Genomic DNA, 18,600 nt, shown 5'->3' on the forward strand with positions numbered 1-18,600 from the left:
GTCCAGTCCATAGTGGATCTAGCATAATAGTGAGAGTCCAGTCCATAGTGGATCTAACATAATAGTGTGAGAGTCCAGTCCATAGTGGATCTAACATAATAGTGTGAGAGTCCAGTCCATAGTGGATCTAACATAATAGTGTGAGAGTCCAGTCCATAGTGGATCTAACATAATAGTGTGATTGTCCAGTCCATAGTGGATCTAACATAATAGTGTGGGAGTCCAGTCCATAGTGGATCTAACAATATTGTGAGAGTCCAGTCCATAGTGGATCTAACAATATTGTGGGAGTCCAGTCCATAGTGGATCTAGCATAATAGTGTGAGAGTCCAGTCAATAGTGGATCTTACATAATAGTGTGAGTTCAGTCCATAGGGGATCTAACATAATAGTGTGAAAGTCCAGTCCATAGTGGATCTAACATAATAGTGAGAGAGTCCAGTCCATAGTGGATCTAACATAATAGTGTGAGAGTCCAGTCCATAGTGTATCTAACATAAAAGTGTGAGAGTACAGTCCATAGTGGATCTAACAATATTGTGAGAGTCCAGTCCATAGTGGATCCAACAATATTGTGAGAGTCCAGTCCATAGTGGATCTACCATAATAGTGAGAGTCCAGTCCATAGTGGATCTAACATAATAGTTTGAGAGTCCAGTCCATAGTGGATCTAACATAATAGTGTGAGAGTCAAGTCCATAGTGGATCTAACATAATAGTGTGAGAGTCCAGTCCATAGTGGATCTAACATAATAGTGTGGGAGTCCAGTCCATAGTGGATCTAACATGATAGTGTGGGAGTCCAGTCCATAGTGGATCTAACAATATTGTGAGAGTCCAGTCCATAGTGGATCTAACAATATTGTGAGAGTCCAGTCCATAGTGGATCTAGCATAATAGTGTGAGAGTCCAGTCAATAGTGGATCTTACATAATAGTGTGAGTTCAGTCCATAGGGGATCTAACATAATAGTGAGAGTCCAGTCCATAGTGGATCTAACATAATAGTGAGAGAGTCCAGTCCATAGTGGATCTAACATAATAGTGTGAGAGTCCAGTCCATAGTGGATCTAACATAATAGTGTGAGAGTCCAGTCCATAGTGTATCTAACATAAAAGTGTGAGAGTACAGTCCATAGTGGATCTAACAATATTGTGAGAGTCCAGTCCATAGTGGATCTAACAATATTGTGAGAATCCAGTCCATAGTGGATCTACCATAATAGTGAGAGTCCAGTCCATAGTGGATCTAACATAATAGTGTGAGAGTCCAGTCCATAGTGGATCTAACATAATAGTGTGAGAGTCCAGTCCATAGTGGATCTAACATAATAGTGTGAGAGTCCAGTCCATAGTGGATCTAACATAATAGTGTGATTGTCCAGTCCATAGTGGATCTAACATAATAGTGTGGGAGTCCAGTCCATAGTGGATCCAACAATATTGTGAGAGTCCAGTCCATGGTGGATCTAACAATATTGTGAGAGTCCAGTCCATAGTGGATCTAGGATAATAGTGTGAGAGTCCAGTCAATAGTGGATCTGACATAATAGTGTGAGTTCAGTCCATAGGGGATCTAACATAATAGTGAGAGTCCAGTCCATAGTGGATCTAACATAATAGTGTGAGAGTCCAGTCCATAGTGGATCTAACATAATAGTGAGAGAGTCCAGTCCATAGTGGATCTAACATAATAGTGTGAGAGTCCAGTCCATAGTGGATCTAACATAATAGTGTGAGAGTCCAGTCCGTAGTGGATCTAACATAATGGTGTGAGAGTCCAGTCCATAGTGGATCTAACATAATAGTGAGAGTCCAGTCCATAGTGGATGTAACATAATAGTGTGAGAGTCCAGTCCATAGTGGATCTAACATAATAGTGCGAGAGTCCAGTCCATAGTGGATCTAACATAATAGTGTGAGAGTCCAGTCCATAGTGGATCTAACATAATAGTGTGAGAGTCCAGTTCATAGTGGATCTAACATAATAGTGAGAGAATCCAGTCCATAGTGGATCTGACATAATAGTGAGAGTCCAGTCCGTAGTGGATCTAACATAATAGTGTGAGAGTCCAGTCCGTAGTGGATCTGACATAATAGTGTGAGAGTCCAGTCCATAGTGGATCTAACATAATAATGTGAGTCCAGTCCATAGTGGATCTAACATAATAGTGTGAGTCCAGTCCATAGTGGATCTAACATAATAGTGTGGGAGTCCAGTCCATAGTAGATCTAACATAATAGTGAGAGTCCAGTCCATAGTGGATCTAACATAATAGTGTGGGAGTCCAGTCCATAGTGGAGCTAACACAATAGTGTGAGAGTCCAGTCCATAGTGGATCTAACATAATAGTGTGAGAGTCCAGTCCATAGTGGATCAAACATAATAGTGTGATTGTCCAGTCCATAGTGGATCAAACATAATAGTGTGATTGTCCAGTCCATAGTGGATCTAACATAATAGCGTGGGAGTCCAGTCCATAGTGGATCTAACATAATAGTGTGAGTCCAGTCCATAGTGGATCTAACATAATAGTGTGGGAGTCCAGTCCATAGTGGATCTAACATAATAGTGTGAGAGTCCAGTCCATAGTGGATTTAACATAATAGTGTGAGTCCAGTCCATAGTGGATCTAACATAATAGTGTGAGAGTCCAGTCCATAGTGGATTTAACATAATAGTGAGAGTCCAGTCCATAGTGGATCTAACATAATAGTGAGAGAGTCCAGTCCATAGTGGATCTAACATAATAGTGAGAGTCCAGTCCATAGTGGATCTAACATAATAGTCTGAGAGTCCAGTCCGTAGTGGATCTAACATAATAGTGTGAGAGTCCAGTCCATAGTGGATCTAACATAATAGTGTGAGTCCAGTCCATAGTGGATCTAACATAATAGTGTGGGAGTCCAGTCCATAGTAGATCTAACATAATAGTGAGAGTCCAGTCCATAGTGGATCTAACATAATAGTGTGGGAGTCCAGTCCATAGTGGATCTAACATAATAGTGTGAGAGTCCAGTCCATAGTGGATCTAACATAATAGTGTGAGAGTCCAGTCCATAGTGGATCTAACATAATAGTGTGGGAGTCCAGTCCATAGTGGATCTAACATAATAGTGTGAGAGTCCAGTCCATAGTGGATCTAACATAATAGTGAGAGTCCAGTCCATAGTGGATCTAACATAGTAGTGTGGGAGTCCAGTCCATAGTGGATCTAACTTAATAGTGTGAGAGTCCAGTCCATAGTGGATCTAACATAATAGTGTGAGAGTCCAGTCCATAGTGGATCTAACATAATAGTGTGAGAGTCCAGTCCATAGTGGATCTAACATAATAGTGTGGGAGTCCAGTCCATAGTAGATCCAACATAATAGTGAGAGTCCAGTCCATAGTGGATCTAACATAATAGTGTGGGAGTCCAGTCCATAGTGGATCTAACATAATAGTGAGAGTCCAGTCCATAGTGGATCTAACATAATAGTGTGAGAGTCCAGTCCATAGTGGATTTAACATAATAGTGAGAGTCCAGTCCATAGTGGATCTAACATAATAGTGTGAGAGTCCAGTCAATAGTGGATCTTACATAATGGTGTGAGTTCAGTCCATAGTGGATCTAACATAATAGTGAGAGTCCAGTCCATAGTGGATGTAACATAATAGCGTGAGAGTCCAGTCCATAGTGGATCTAACATAATAGTGAGAGTCCAGTCCATAGTGGATCTAACATAATAGTGTGAGAGTCCAGTCCGTAGTGGATCTAACATAATAGTGTGAGTCCAGTCCATAGTGGATCTAACATAATAGTGTGGGAGTCCAGTCCATAGTAGATTCAACATAATAGTGAGAGTCCAGTCCATAGTGGATCTAACATAATAGTGTGGGAGTCCAGTCCATAGTGGATCTAACATAATAGTGTGAGAGTCCAGTCCATAGTGGATTTAACATAATAGTGAGAGTCCAGTCCATAGTGGATCTAACATAATAGTGTGAGAGTCCAGTCCATAGTGGATTTAACATAATAGTGAGAGTCCAGTGCATAGTGGATCTAACATAATAGTGTGAGAGTCCAGTCAATAGTGGATCTTACATAATAGTGTGAGTTCAGTCCATAGTGGATCTAACATAATAGTGAGAGTCCAGTCCATAGTGGATGTAACATAATAGTGTGAGAGTCCAGTCCATAGTGGATCTAACATAATAGTGAGAGTCCAGTCCATAGTGGATCTAACATAATAGTGTGAGAGTCCAGTCCGTAGTGGATCTAACATAATAGTGTGAGAGTCCAGTCAATAGTGGATCTTACATAATAGTGTGAGTTCAGTCCATAGTGGATCTAACATAATAGTGAGAGTCCAGTCCATAGTGGATGTAAAATAATAGTGTGAGAGTCCAGTCCATAGTGGATCTAACATAATAGTGAGAGTCCAGTCCATAGCGGATCTAACATAATAGTGTGAGAGTCCAGTCCATAGTGGATCTAACATAATAGTATGAGAGTCCAGTCCATCGTGGATCTAACATAATAGTGTGAGAGTCCAGTCCATAGTGGATCTAACATAATAGTGTGAGAGTCCAGTCCATAGTGGATCTAACATAATAGTGTGATTGTCCAGTCCATAGTGGATCTAACATAATAGTGTGGGAGTCCAGTCCATAGTGGATCCAACATAATAGTGTGAGTCCAGTCCATAGTGGATCTAACATAATAGTGTGGGAGTCCAGTCCATAGTAGATCTAACATAATAGTGAGAGTCCAGTCTATAGTGGATCTAACATAATAGTGTGAGAGTCCAGTCCATAGTGGATCTAACATAATAGTGTGAGAGTCCAGTCCATAGTGGATTTAACATAATAGTGAGAGTCCAGTCCATAGTGGATCTAACATGATAGTGAGAGTCCAGTCCATAGTGGATCTAACATAATAGTGAAAGTCCAGTCCATAGTGGATCTAACTTAATAGTGTTAGAGTCCAGTCCATAGTGGATCTAACATAATAGTGAGAGTCCAGTCCATAGTGGATCCAACATAATAGTGTGAGAGTCCAGTCCGTAGTGGATCTAACATAATAGTGTGAGAGTCCAGTCAATAGTGGATCTTACATAATAGTGTGAGTTCAGTCCGTAGTGGATCTAACATAATAGTGAGAGTCCAGTCCATAGTGGATGTAACATAATAGTGAGAGAGTCCAGTCCATAGTGGATCTAACATAATAGTGTGAGAGTCCAGTCCATAGTGGATCTAACATAATAGTGAGAGTCCAGTCCATAGTGGATCCAACATAATAGTGTGAGAGTCCAGTCCGTAGTGGATCTAACATAATAGTGTGAGAGTCCAGTCAATAGTGGATCTTACATAATAGTGTGAGTTCAGTCCGTAGTGGATCTAACATAATAGTGAGAGTCCAGTCCATAGTGGATGTAACATAATAGTGTGAGAGTCCAGTCCATAGTGGATCTAACATAATAGTGTGAGTTCAGTCCATAGGGGATCTAACATAATAGTGTGAGTTCAGTCCATAGGGGATCTAACATAATAGTGAGAGTCCAGTCAATAGTGGATCTTACATAATAGTGTGAGTTCAGTCCATAGTGGATCTAACATAATAGTGTGATAGTCCAGTCCATAGTGGATCTAACATAATAGTGAGAGTCCAGTCAATAGTGGATCTTACATAATAGTGCGAGAGTCCAGTCCATAGTGGATCTAACATAATAGTGTGATAGTCCAGTCCATAGTGGATCTAACATAATAGTGGGAGTCCAGTCCATAGTGGATCTAACATAATAGTGCGAGAGTCCAGTCCATAGTGGATCTAACATAATAGTGTGAGAGTCCAGTCCATAGTGGATCTAACATAATAGTGTGAGAGTCCAGTCCATAGTGGATTTAACATAATAGTGAGTGTCCAGTCCATAGTGGATCTAACATGATAGTGAGAGTCCAGTCCATAGTGGATCTAACATAATAGTGAAAGTCCAGTTCATAGTGTATCTAACTTAATAGTGTTAGAGTCCAGTCAATAGTGGATCTAACATAATAGTGAGAGTCCAGTCCATAGTGGATCCAACATAATAGTGTGAGAGTCCAGTCCGTAGTGGATCTAACATAATAGTGTGAGTTCAGTCCATAGTGGATCTAACATAATAGTGAGTGTCCAGTCCATAGTGGATGTAACATAATAGTGTGAGAGTCCAGTCCATAGTGGATCTAACATAATAGTGTGAGTTCAGTCCATAGGGGATCTAACATAATAGTGAGAGTCCAGTCCATAGTGGATCTAACATAATAGTGTGAGTTCAGTCCATAGGGGATCTAACATAATAGTGAGAGTCCAGTCAATAGTGGATCTTACATAATAGTGTGAGTTCAGTCCATAGTGGATCTAACATAATAGTGAGAGTCCAGTCCATAGTGGATCTAACATAATAGTGCGAGAGTCCAGTCCATAGTGGATCCAACATAATAGTGTGAGAGTCCAGTCCATAGTGGTTATATAAGTTCATAAAGTGTGAAAAGAAATACAACAATGCAATATTCAGTGTTGAGAGCTAGATTTTTTGTGGACATGTTCCATAAATATTGATGTTAAAGATTTCTTTTTTGTGAAGAAATGTTTTGAAGTAAGTTGATGAATCCGGGTGGATCTCTATTACAATCCCCAAAGAGGGCACTTTAAGTTGATGATTACTTCTATGTGGAGAAATCTGCATTTATAATTGAATTTTTTTTAGTTATTTTTGTATATTTTTTCCAAATAGTTGAAGAAAGACCACTACAAATGAGCAATATTTTGCACTGTTATACAATTTAATAAATCAGAAACTGATGACATAGTGCTGTATTTTACTTCTTTATCTCTTTTTTTCAACCAAAAATGCTTTGCTCTGATTAGGGGTTACTTGAATTAAAAAAATGTCCACAGGGGGTACATCACTAAAAAAGATTGAGAACCACTGCTGTACAGCATATTTGTACAACTAAATGTGTATATATCATTTATACACACATACACATTGGCCCCCCAGACACATTTTCTTCTCTCAATGATGCCCCTGAGTCAAAATACTTGCCCAGATCTGCTCTAAGACTAAGCTTCTGGTTTATTAACTAAATGGGGTGCTAGAGTGGTTGTCCCCCAACCTGAAGGCTGTGAGTTGGGTCCTCAGTCCACCTGGGACCATCATCAGTAGATAAATGTGATAATAGTGTCAAAGCGCTTTAATCACCTTGAAGGTAGAAAAGCAAAGTCAATTTCATTTAACGTCCAATTTATTTTGTTTTCCATTCCTGAATTGCAATCACCACAGGACAGACAATGTGCACAAACATGCTGGCTAATTCTGTCTTTGAGGCTGCGCCACCTCCTGCATACAGTAGGAATTACAGTATGCTGTCAATGCATTGTGTTGACTTTAATAGCTGTAGTTTGAGGGCAAAAGGCTTTGGGTCGTTAATTCAGTCACTTTGTTAATGATTATAGGGTTCGTGCTGGCTTGGTCAAAATGGAACCCACAGCAAGGCAGATTGCAGCATGACAACAATGTTTGATGCACATAATTGCCAGAGAACACTCGTGAGGACCGACGCAGATTTAGGATTAGGAATGTAACAATACAGTAGTTGATGAATGCATTCATTATTATAGTGCGTGCATACGTGTGTGTGTGTATATATATGTACTATTAATAAATATATGTACACGTGTGTGTATGTATGTATGTATGTATGTGTATATATATATATATATATATACATATATATACCATATATGTGTATATATAAGTATATATGTATATATAAATGTGTATACATGTATATATACATGTGTATATATGTATATATGTGTACATATGTATATATACATGTGTGTATATATGTATACATTTGTACATATATATACATGTATATATGTGTGTTTATATGTATATATATTTGTATCTATATATGTATATATATATATGTGTATCTATGTATATGTATGTATGTGTATATATCTATGTATACTGTACATATGTGTATATATATATATATATGTATATATCTATGTATACTGTACATATGTGTGTATATATATATATATCTTGATTGGATTATCCAGAGAATAGTGCTCGATACCGTGGTAGAGCGCAATATGTAGGTGTGGGAAAAATCACAAGACTCCTTCATCTCTACAGAACTGTTTCATGAGGGGTTCCCTCAATCATCAGGAGATTTTCTCAAATTTTCTCAAATTCCCAAATCTCCTGATGATTGAGGGAACCCTTCATGAAACAGTTCTGTAGAGATGAAGGAGTCTTGTGATTTTTCCCACACCTACATATATATATATATATATATATATATATATATATATATATATATATATATATATATATATATATATACATGTGTGTATGTGTGTGTGTGTGTATATGTATATATATGTGTGTATATTTATATTTATGTTTTTTGTATAACAACATGAACACAACAGGACAAATACCCAGACCCCTTGCAGCACTAACTCTTCCGGGACGCTACAATATACACCCCCGGCCCCCCAATTACCATTAACTGATTAACGTGGACCCAGACTTAAACAAGTTGATAAACTTATTGGGGTTTTACCATATAGTGGTCAATTGTACGGAATTTGTACTGTACTGTGCAATCTACTAATAAAAGTTTCAATCAATCAATCAATCAATCAAACAACCCCGCCCACTTCAACATCCTCATGCCTGTTGCCATTTCTAATATAAAGTAGTGTAAAGTTCCTACTTATATTTGTCAGTAAACTCGCCATGAAAGCGCTAAAACATACCAGTGTAGTGAGTTTACATTAATCACCCAAGGAACTTTAGTTATTAGAGAGTTCCAGTCAGACGGTTTGTCACGGGACACATTTTGGCGTTGATGTTGTACTAGTGAGCCACGGATGAGGAGATGCTGCTCCGTTATTGATCGAAGTAAAGTCCGAATGTCATTAAAACAGTTAGCTCCATCTTTTGACATTTCTTCCGCTCCCGTCCTTGCACGCTACACCGCTACAACAAAGATGACGGGGAGAAGACGCTGTCGAAGGTGAACCACGTAAATAAGACCGCCCACAAAACAGCGCGTCCTGAAAGTGACTTGAATATGATCTGTAAATCATCATCCATGTAGCATTTTGACCAAAGAACCACCATTACATGTTATGTAGACCACAAGGAAGTCTCTCTCTCTCTCTCTCTCTCTCTGTCTCTCTCTCTGTCTCTCTCTCTCTCTATATATATATATATGTATGACTCCTTTAATGTGCCTTGTAATCCGGTGCACCTTTTGTATGAAAATAGACCCTCTCATCCGCCGTGTACTTTATAATCCGGTGCAACCTATGGTCCGGAAAATACGGTAACCACTTTATTTAGCCATTGGCCCACGGAGAAAAAACCCGTCTGATTAAGAACATGCTGTCGAGCTGGAAGGAGAAATAAAAGATGGCCGTCCAGGCGAAGGTGTGGACAAGCCAGCTTGCAGGAGCAATAAGTAGCGGGGCTTTTTCTTCTGTGTTGAATGTCAACAGGGCTCTGGGGATTATCAAGGGTGGGGGGAGGTGATTTTCTTCCTCGACAAGAAGCTGCAAAAACGGGCTGAAGGGCAGGGTCTCATCAGCCAGACAGACGGTATCAGGCAGGGAGACGATACGGTCCATCAGCCCCCCCACCCCTCCTTTTCGCCACAGCCTCACTTCTCTGCTTGTGTGTGTGTAGAAGACGGCGTGTGTCACGCAGGGAAATTAAGTGGAAGGAGGCTTGGGAAAACAAATGACGGAGCACAAGCCTTTATTAGAATCACTAGGTTGAGAGCGTTATTCTGAATCAATAGACCTGTGGTATTGTTTGTATATGTGACGCTATGCACGCACAATTCCACAATGCCCTCATTTACTCCCAACGGTCTGTGTCTGCAGGTTTGGCCCTCATCATGTGGAATGGTCTCTACACAGCAGAGAAGATCGTCATCCAGTGGACTCTTTTGAGCGAAGCTTGCTACTTTGCAGTACAATTTCTTGGTAATATACAATATTTTCCTCTCCTGCTTTACAGCCTCACATAAATGTTATTGACCAAATGTCTGACTCTGGCATGATTAGTGCAGCTTTTAGCCCAGTGTCACTTCCACTGCTGCCTTCCTATCAGGCGCACTGCTGCCCTCATGTGTTCATTCTGTAGAGTTGCAGCCTGCTTTGGGTTTTCAAGGTAAATTCCAAATACAAAAAAATATATAAATACGTTACTGGGTGCAACAAAAAGCACCTCCTTTAACACACCAGACATTTTGTACTTTTTTTTTTTTTTTTTAATAATATTTTCAGACATAGCACAGATAACTGACAATTAGTTTAGTCTTGTGTTAGGGTCGGCACCGACGCGTTTTAGTTTTTGAATGCATAAAAACACCACATACATTTATTTTTTTTGCATCAAGGCTTTTTAACTTAGTCAGGAACCTCTTTTTCGACAAAATAAAACATTTTAATTTTTTTCACTAAGTTATAAAATGCTCTGGTAGAAATTATGCCCTTGGTGTTGTTAGGGTCGGTTTCGACCCAGTTATAAAAATAAGATGATAAAGCAATGATAAGAGTCAAAACTGAACACACTGACAGCCAGCTCCTCTCCCAATCATGTGAGCTTTAGTGGATTCTCATTAAACCTTGTTATCCTGTACAAAAACAAACAAAAGACGGACACTAAAAGTGTCACTTTTTGCCACTCTGATTTTGTTTTTTTATTAGTTTTGGAACTAGTAATCTATTTCTCTTGGTTTCATTTGCTTGATTGGTTGTTGTTTGTGTGATGTTGGATTTCTGTTGCTGCAAAAAATACTTTTTAGCCATTTTCTTGAAGTAAATATATATGGGTCGAAATTAACCCGTAACACCATAGATGTTACTATAGTTAAAATTCTTAAAATGAAAAAATGAATAAAAAACATTTATTTAAGAGATTTGTTCTAATACCCCTTAGTAATAGTTAGGTAACACAACAACCTTTTTTTTATTTATATGATTCTCTTGAGGTTCGTTTTACCATTTTTAAAAATTGAAATCGAGGGGTATACTGACAAAAAAAAAGGCCCAATGGCCCAAACCAAAAATATTAAAACCAATATTTTCAAGGATAAAGAAGCCTAACAAGGTAACCAAGAGACGAGAAACAAATTGGATGATAGATAATTGTTTTTAGTGTATTTTACAGCTGATTTAAGACATGGGTCAAAACAGACCCGTTAACATAAGAGATGGTAACAGAAAGCTAACACAAGAGGAAGGTTAAGCAAAACAGCTTTAAAGCAATCCTCCTATTTGATTGTCTTGGTGTATTCAAAGTATTTAAATCTTATTTAAAGACACAACTTTTAAGTGAAGTGAATTATATTTATATAGCGCTTTCTCTAGTGACTCAAAACGCTTTACATAGTGAAACCCAATATCTAAGTTTCATTTAAAGCAGTGTGGGTGGCACTGGGAGCAGGTGGGTAAAGTGTCTTGCCCAAGGACACAACGGCAGTGACTTGGATGGCAGAAGCGGGGATCGAAACTGCAACCCTCAAGTTGCTGGCACAGCCGCTCTACCAACCGAGCTATCCCGCCCCCAACGGTGTAGCTTGACAACGGTTTAACTTATTGACGCTAGAGTGTGCATCTTATGACATCAATCAATCAACGTTTATTTATATAGCCCTAAATCACATGTGTCTTAAAGGGCTGCACAAGCCACAACGGCATCTGCGGTACAGAACCCACATAAGGGCAAGGAAAAACTCACCTCAGTGGGACATCAGTGACAATGTGGACTATGAGAAACCTTGAAGAGGACCGCATATGTGGGCAACCGCCCCACCTCTAAAGGAGACCGAAAACAATGGATGTCAAGCGGGTCTAGCATGATATTGTGAAAATCCAGTCCATAGTGGATCCAACATAACAGTGAGAATCCAGTCCATAGTGGAGCCAGCAGGAGACCATCCCAAGCAGAGATGGGCAGGGATGTCCCAAACCGATGCACAGGCGACCGGTCCATCCTGGGTCCCGACTCTGGACGAGCGTCCATCCTGGTTCCCGACTCTGGACAGCCAGCACTTCATCTGTGGCCACCGGACCTGTGTCCCCCCGCCCCCCTCCACAAGGGAGAGGGGGGCAGAGGAAAAAAGGAAAGAAACGGCAGATCAACTGGTCTAAAAAGGGGGTCTATTTAAAGGCTAAAGTATACAAATGAGTTTGAAGATGGGACTTAAATGCTTCTACTGAGGTAGCATCTCTAAATGTTACCGGGAGGGCATTCCAGAGTACTGGAGCCCCAATAGAAAAACGATAATATTTATTGGATAAGCTTTGTTTGGAGTACCGGACTGTCTGATTGTGGCGGTCCCTTCCCTGTACGGTCAGTGTCAGAGCTTGGTTCGCATTGCTGGCAGGAAGTCGAACACATTTCCAGGAGGCTACGCCGGATAGTCGAACCGCAGATTCAGGGGGAACAGTGTGGTTTTCATCCCGGTCGTGGAACTGTGGACCGGCTCTATACTCTCGGCAGGGTTCTTGAGGTTGCATGGGAGTTTGCCCAACCAGTCTTCATTTGCTTTGTGGACTTGGAGAAGGCATTGGACCGTGTCCCTCGGGAAGTCCTGTGGGGAGTGCTCAGAGAGTATGGGGTATCGGACTGTCTGATTGTGGCGGTCCGCTCCCTGTATGATCAGTGTCAGAGCTTGGTCCGCATTGCCGGCAGTAAGTCGGACACGTTTCCAGTGAAGATTGGACTCCACCAAGGCTGCTCTTTGTGGCCGATTCTGTTCATAACTTTTATGGACAGAATTTCTAGGCGCAGTCAGGGAGTTGAGGGGATCCAGTTTGGTGGCTGCGGGATTAGGTCTCTGCTTTTTTCAGACGATGTGGCTCTGATGGCTTCATCTGGCTGGGATCTTCAGCACTCACTGGATCGGTTTGCAGCCAAGTTTGAAGCGACTGGGATGAGAATCAGCACCTCCAAGTCCGAGTCCATGGTTCTCTTCTGGAAAAGAGTGGAGTGCCATCTACGGGTTGGGGAGGAGACCCTGCCCCAAGTGGAGGAGTTCAAGTACCTGGGAGTCTTGTTCACGAGTGAGGGAAGAGTGGATCGTGAGATCGACGGGCGGATCGGTGCGGCGTCTTCAGTAATGCGGACGTTGTACCGATCCGTTGTGAAGAAGGAGCTGAACCGGAAGGCAAAGCTCACAATTTACCGGTTGATCTACGTTCCCATCCTCACCTATGGTCATGAGCTTTGGGTCATGACCGAAAGGACAAGATCACGGGTACAAGCGGCCCAAATGAGTTTCCTCCGCCGGGTGGTGGGTCTCTCCCTTAGAGATAGGGTGAGAAGCTCTGTCATCCGGGAGGAGCTCAAAGTAAAGCCGCTGCCCCTCCACATGGTCAGGATGCCACCCGAACGCCTCCCTAGGGAGGTGTTTAGGACACGTCCAACCGGTAGGAGGCCACGGGAAAGACCCAGGACACGTTGGGAAGACTATGTCTCCCGGCTGGCCTGGGAACGCCTCGGGATCCCCCGGGAAGAGCTAGACGAAGTGGCTGGGGAGAGGGAAGTCTGGGTTTCCCTGCTTAGGCTGTTGCCCCCGTGACCCGACCTCGGATAAGCGGAAGAAGATGGATGGATGGACGGATGGATGTTTTATATTCTAGTTTCTTCAAAATAGCCACCCTTTGCTCTGATTACTGCTTCACACACTCTCGGCATTCTCTCCATGAGCTTCAAGAGGTAGTCGCCTGAAATTGTTTTCACTTCACAGTTTTGATGCCTTCAGGGACAATCTACAATGTAAATAGTCATGAAAATGAAGAAAACACATTGAAATGAGAAGGTGTGTCCCGTACTGCATATCTGCCATGTTAGATAGAACTCCCCAGGACCATTTGCACTGCATTTCTTTTTAGCAGTTTAGCTAATTTATGCTCATCAAAGCTCTGACAATTACAGTATGCTAATGCTCTGTGCTCATGGTTTCCTAGTACCCTCTGGTAGTTATTATCATCACTTGAAGCGATTATTTAGGACGCCTGTGTGTGACTTTGTTTCACGTGGGGAGACTGGTGCACAGGCAGTCACCACACCATCCTTGACAAGTCAGGGTCCAGTGGCATGGAGTCCAAGACGACTGGGGACCCTTTTCTGCTGCAGCCTTCTTCAGCCGTTGTGACGCTCCACAGGGTTAGCAATCATCCTCCGCCTGTTACACCGTTAAAGTTTTTGGTTGTTATTTCACCATAACTGGGCCCACATGGATGTGGGGGTGCCTTCGTTCTCGTGGTAGTTCTTACGTCTACCGTCTTCCGCCTGCTCTGCCATTGAGGTCTTCACCGTATCCCTGGCTAGGGGGCAGTCAGGTACTAGGCCTTTGCCAGAGGTGGGTAGTAACGCGCTACATTTACTCCGTTACATTTACTTGAGTAACTTTTGGGATGAATTGTACTTCTACGAGTAGTTTTTATGCGACATACTTTTACTTTTACTTGAGTATATTTATAGAGAAGAAACGCTACTTTTACTCCGTTCCATTTATCTACATTAAGCTCGCTACTCGCTACTTTTTTCTATCGATCTATTAATGTTTGTTTTGGTTTATGACAGAGCTTCAAAGTAGGAACTACGCATGCCTGCGTTTCACCAATCACATGCAGTCACTGGTGACGTTGGACCAATCAAACAGAGCCAGGCGGTCACATGACCGTGATACGTAAAACCCGACTTAAACATGTTGAAAAACTAATTTGGGTGTTACCATTTAGTGGTCAATTGTACGGAATATGTACTGTACTGTGCAATCTAATAATAGAAGTTTCAATCAATCAATCAAAAGTGTATAGGAAAAAAAGACACATTTTATTTCAACCGTACTTCCCGTCAAAAGCCTAAAGACTGATCGCACAGTTCCTGTCTTCACAATAAAAGCACAGCTCCATCGCGCCTGCGCTAACAAAATAAGAGTCTCCGAAAGCCAGCGCAAACAAGCTAGCAAGCTACGGAATTTGCCGCCAATGTATTTCTTGTAAAGTGTATAAAAACGAATATGGAAGCTGGACAGATAAGATGCCAAAAACCAACGACTTTCATGTGGTATTAGACAGAAAAGAGGAACTTTTTTTCTCCTCCATTTGAAAAAGTGGACGTTATCAGCACTACAATGCAAGTCATCAGAATCAGGTAATACACCAACTTATATTCTTGTCTTCATGAAAGATAAGAATCTATATGTTAAACATGCATGTATATTCATTAAAACACCTTCAACATGTGAACAAAAACGTCAAAATAAATAAATGTAAATTATATACTGTATATATAAATGTATGTATGTATATATACGTATGTATATATATATATATGTATATATGTGTGTATAAATGATATGTGTGTGTATGTATATATGAGGTAGATCACCTCGACTTGGTCATTTATTAAGTAATTGATAAACATTGAAAAACTTATTGGGGTGTTACCATTTAGTGGTCAATTATACGGAATATGTACTGTACTGTGCAATCTAATAATACAAGTTTTAATCAATCAATCAAATCAATGAATGCCTACTGAGGCTATGGTGCTGTTAAGTTATTGTGGCTTATTTTATTTTAATGTACTATTATTTAATAAATATTATTGTACCCCGCCTTCCGCCCGATTGTAGCTGAGATAGGCGCCAGCGCCCCCCGTGACCCCGAAAGGGAATAAGCGGTAGAAAATGGATGGATGGATTATTGTTTTAGTTGCTTAAGAGATATTCCTCGCTCTGAATTTGCTCATTGCTATTTTTATGTTTTTGTGCATTATTTGCCGTAATCAGGTTACTCATCAGTTACTCAGTACTTGAGTAGTTTTTTCACAACATACTTTTTACTTTTACTCAAGTAAATATTTGGGTGACTACTCCTTACTTTTACTTGAGTAATAAATCTCTAAAGCAGGGGTGCCCATTTAGTCGATCGCGAGCTACCAGTCGACCGCGGGGGGTGTGTCAGTCGATCTCCAGCCAGGCTTTTAAAAAAAATAGACCTAAAAATTAGTGATCATCAATCTTCACCAAGACGTCACTTAAAATACATTCACGGTACCGGAGGGTCTTGTGAGATGACGCTGGCTGCTGCAAGATCATTATTATGAAAATATGACCGAGAGGAAGGCGAGAAACACTTTTTATTTCAACAGACTTTCGTCAAAACTCTAAAGGCCGACTGCACATTTCCTATCTTCACAATAAAAGCCCTGCTTCATGCTGCCTGCGCTAACTAAATACAGAGTCTCGGAAAACTGGCGTGCACAAGCGATCCCTCAGAAAGCTGGCATGCACATCACTTGTGCACGCCAGCTTTCCGAGACTCTTATTTTGTTAGCGCAGGCAGCAAGAAGCAGGGCTTTTATTGTGAAGATAGGAAATGTGCAGTCGGCCTTTAGAGTTTTGACGAAAGTCTGTTGAAATAAAAAGTGTTTCTCGCCTTCCTCTCTGTCATTTTTTCATAATAATGAACTGGCAGCAGCCAGCGTCATCTCACAAGACCCTCGGGTGCCGTGAATGTCAATCAAGCAAGCTACGGAATTTGCCGCCAATGTTTTTCTTGTAAAGTGTATGGAAGCTGGATGAATTAGAGGCCAAAAACCAACCACTTTCATGTGGTATTGTACAGAAAGGACAACTTTTTTTCTCCTCCATTTGAAAATGTGGGCGTTATCATCATTACTGTCTGATTCCAATCAATGCAAGTCATCAGAATCAGGTAATACACCAACTTATATTCTTGTCTTTGTGAAAGAAAGACATCTATATGTGTTACACATGCTTGTATTATCATTAAACACATTTAACTTGTTTACAAAAATGTCTCTTTCATAAATAAATAAATATAAATGATATATATAAATGAGGTAGATCCCCTCGAGTTGGTCAATTGAAAAGTAGCTCGCCTGCAGAAAAAGTGTGGGCACCCCTGGTTTACACACAGAGTGAATGTCCAGTGTGTAATTAGGGTGTCCCTCTATGGTTGCAGTGACATCCATCACCTTAATAGAGATGGCCATGCTGCCCCACGCTGCCATGCTGCTGCTCCTCAGCCGAGTACTCTTCCTGGTGGTCACCATGGCGTACTACTACCACCTGGGTCGCAAGCCGAAGAAGGTGTGAGCTTGACTGCAGCGTTCCCCCCCCCAAGGAGACGACAGCCCAGCATCGACGCGGCGGCAGGAAGGTTTGGATTGTTGTTTGAATTGGAGCTGGGAGCGTTATTTTGCCAGCGGGTGCACGCTCCACGCTCCCTCCACGGGACCTAGCTTAGTATCACCCTGCCAATAGAACATTACAGACTCTATACGGAAAACTCAAGACCTCATGGTATGAATGATGTTGTGAGGTCCAACACATATCCTGCGTTTTGAGTGCTGTTGTTGTAAAAAAAAAAAAAAAATTCTATGATATTGTATTCTTGTGTTCCTTTGTTCCAGGTATGTAATGTACTTGGACGTCTCTCACGCTGTTGTACACACGACAAACCTTTTGGACACACCTTCTCATTCTCAACACAACTGATGGTCCCAACCCCTTCGCTGGACAGTCGCTGGACCCTATCTCAGCTGCATTTGGGCGGTAGGCGGGGTACACCCCTGGACAAGTTGCCATCCCATCACAGTATATATATATATATATATATATATATATATATATATATACTGTGGCAAAAAAAAGTATTTAGTCAGCCAGCGATTGTGCAAGTTCTCCCACTTAAAATGATGACAGAGGTCTGTAATTTTCATCATAGGTACACTTCAACTGTGAGAGACAGAATGTGAAAAAAAAAAATCCGGGAATTCACAGTGTAGGAATTTATTTGTAAATGATGTTGGAAAATAAGTATTTGGTCAACCATTCAAAGCTCTCACTGATGGAAGGAGGTTTTGGCTCAAAATCTCACGATACATGGCCCCATTTTTCTTTCCTTAACACGAATCAATCGTCCTGTCCCCTTAGCAGAAAAACAGCCCCAAAGCATGATGTTTCCACCCCCATGCTTCACAGTAGGTGTGGTGTTCTTGGGATGCAACTCAGTATTGTTCTTCCTCCAAACAGGACGAGTTGAGTTTATACCAAAATGGATACATGGATGATACAGCAGAGGATTGGGAGAATGTCATGTGGTCAGATGAAACCAAAATAGAACTTTTTGGTATAAACTCAACTCGTCGTGTTTGGAGGAAGAAGAATGCTGAGTTGCATCCCAAGAACACCGTACCTACTGTGAAGTATGGGGCTGGAAACATCATGCTTTGGGGCTGTTTTTCTGCTAAGGGGACAGGACGATTGATCCGTGTTAAGGAAAGAATGAATCGTGAGATTTTGAGCCAAAACCTCCTTCCATCAGTGAGAGCTTTGAATGGTTGACCAAATACTTATTTTCCACCATCATTTACAAATAAATTCTTTAAAATTCCTACAATGTGAATTCCTGGATTTTTTTTTCACATTCTGTCTCTCACAGTTGAAGTGTACCTATGATGAAAATTACAGACCTCTGTCATCATTTGAAGTGGGAGAACT

General features: G+C 41.0%; 1 protein-coding gene across 1 annotated transcript in view; it reads left to right on the forward strand.

Annotated features, from left to right (window-relative positions):
- Positions 1-17,546, forward strand: part of LOC133562849 (tumor protein p53-inducible protein 11-like) — a 35,139-nt gene extending 17,593 nt beyond the window's left edge. The window contains exons 5-6 of the mRNA XM_061916655.1: positions 9,935-10,036; positions 17,060-17,546. Of these exons, the coding sequence (XP_061772639.1) occupies positions 9,935-10,036; positions 17,060-17,193 (236 nt within the window). The 3' untranslated portion in view covers positions 17,194-17,546. The remainder of the gene's footprint in view (positions 1-9,934; positions 10,037-17,059) is intronic.
- Positions 17,547-18,600: the final 1,054 nt, after the last annotated feature.

Source organism: Nerophis ophidion, linkage group LG12 (genome assembly GCF_033978795.1).
Source record: "Nerophis ophidion isolate RoL-2023_Sa linkage group LG12, RoL_Noph_v1.0, whole genome shotgun sequence".
In the NCBI taxonomy this organism is placed as follows: Eukaryota; Metazoa; Chordata; class Actinopteri; order Syngnathiformes; family Syngnathidae; genus Nerophis; species Nerophis ophidion.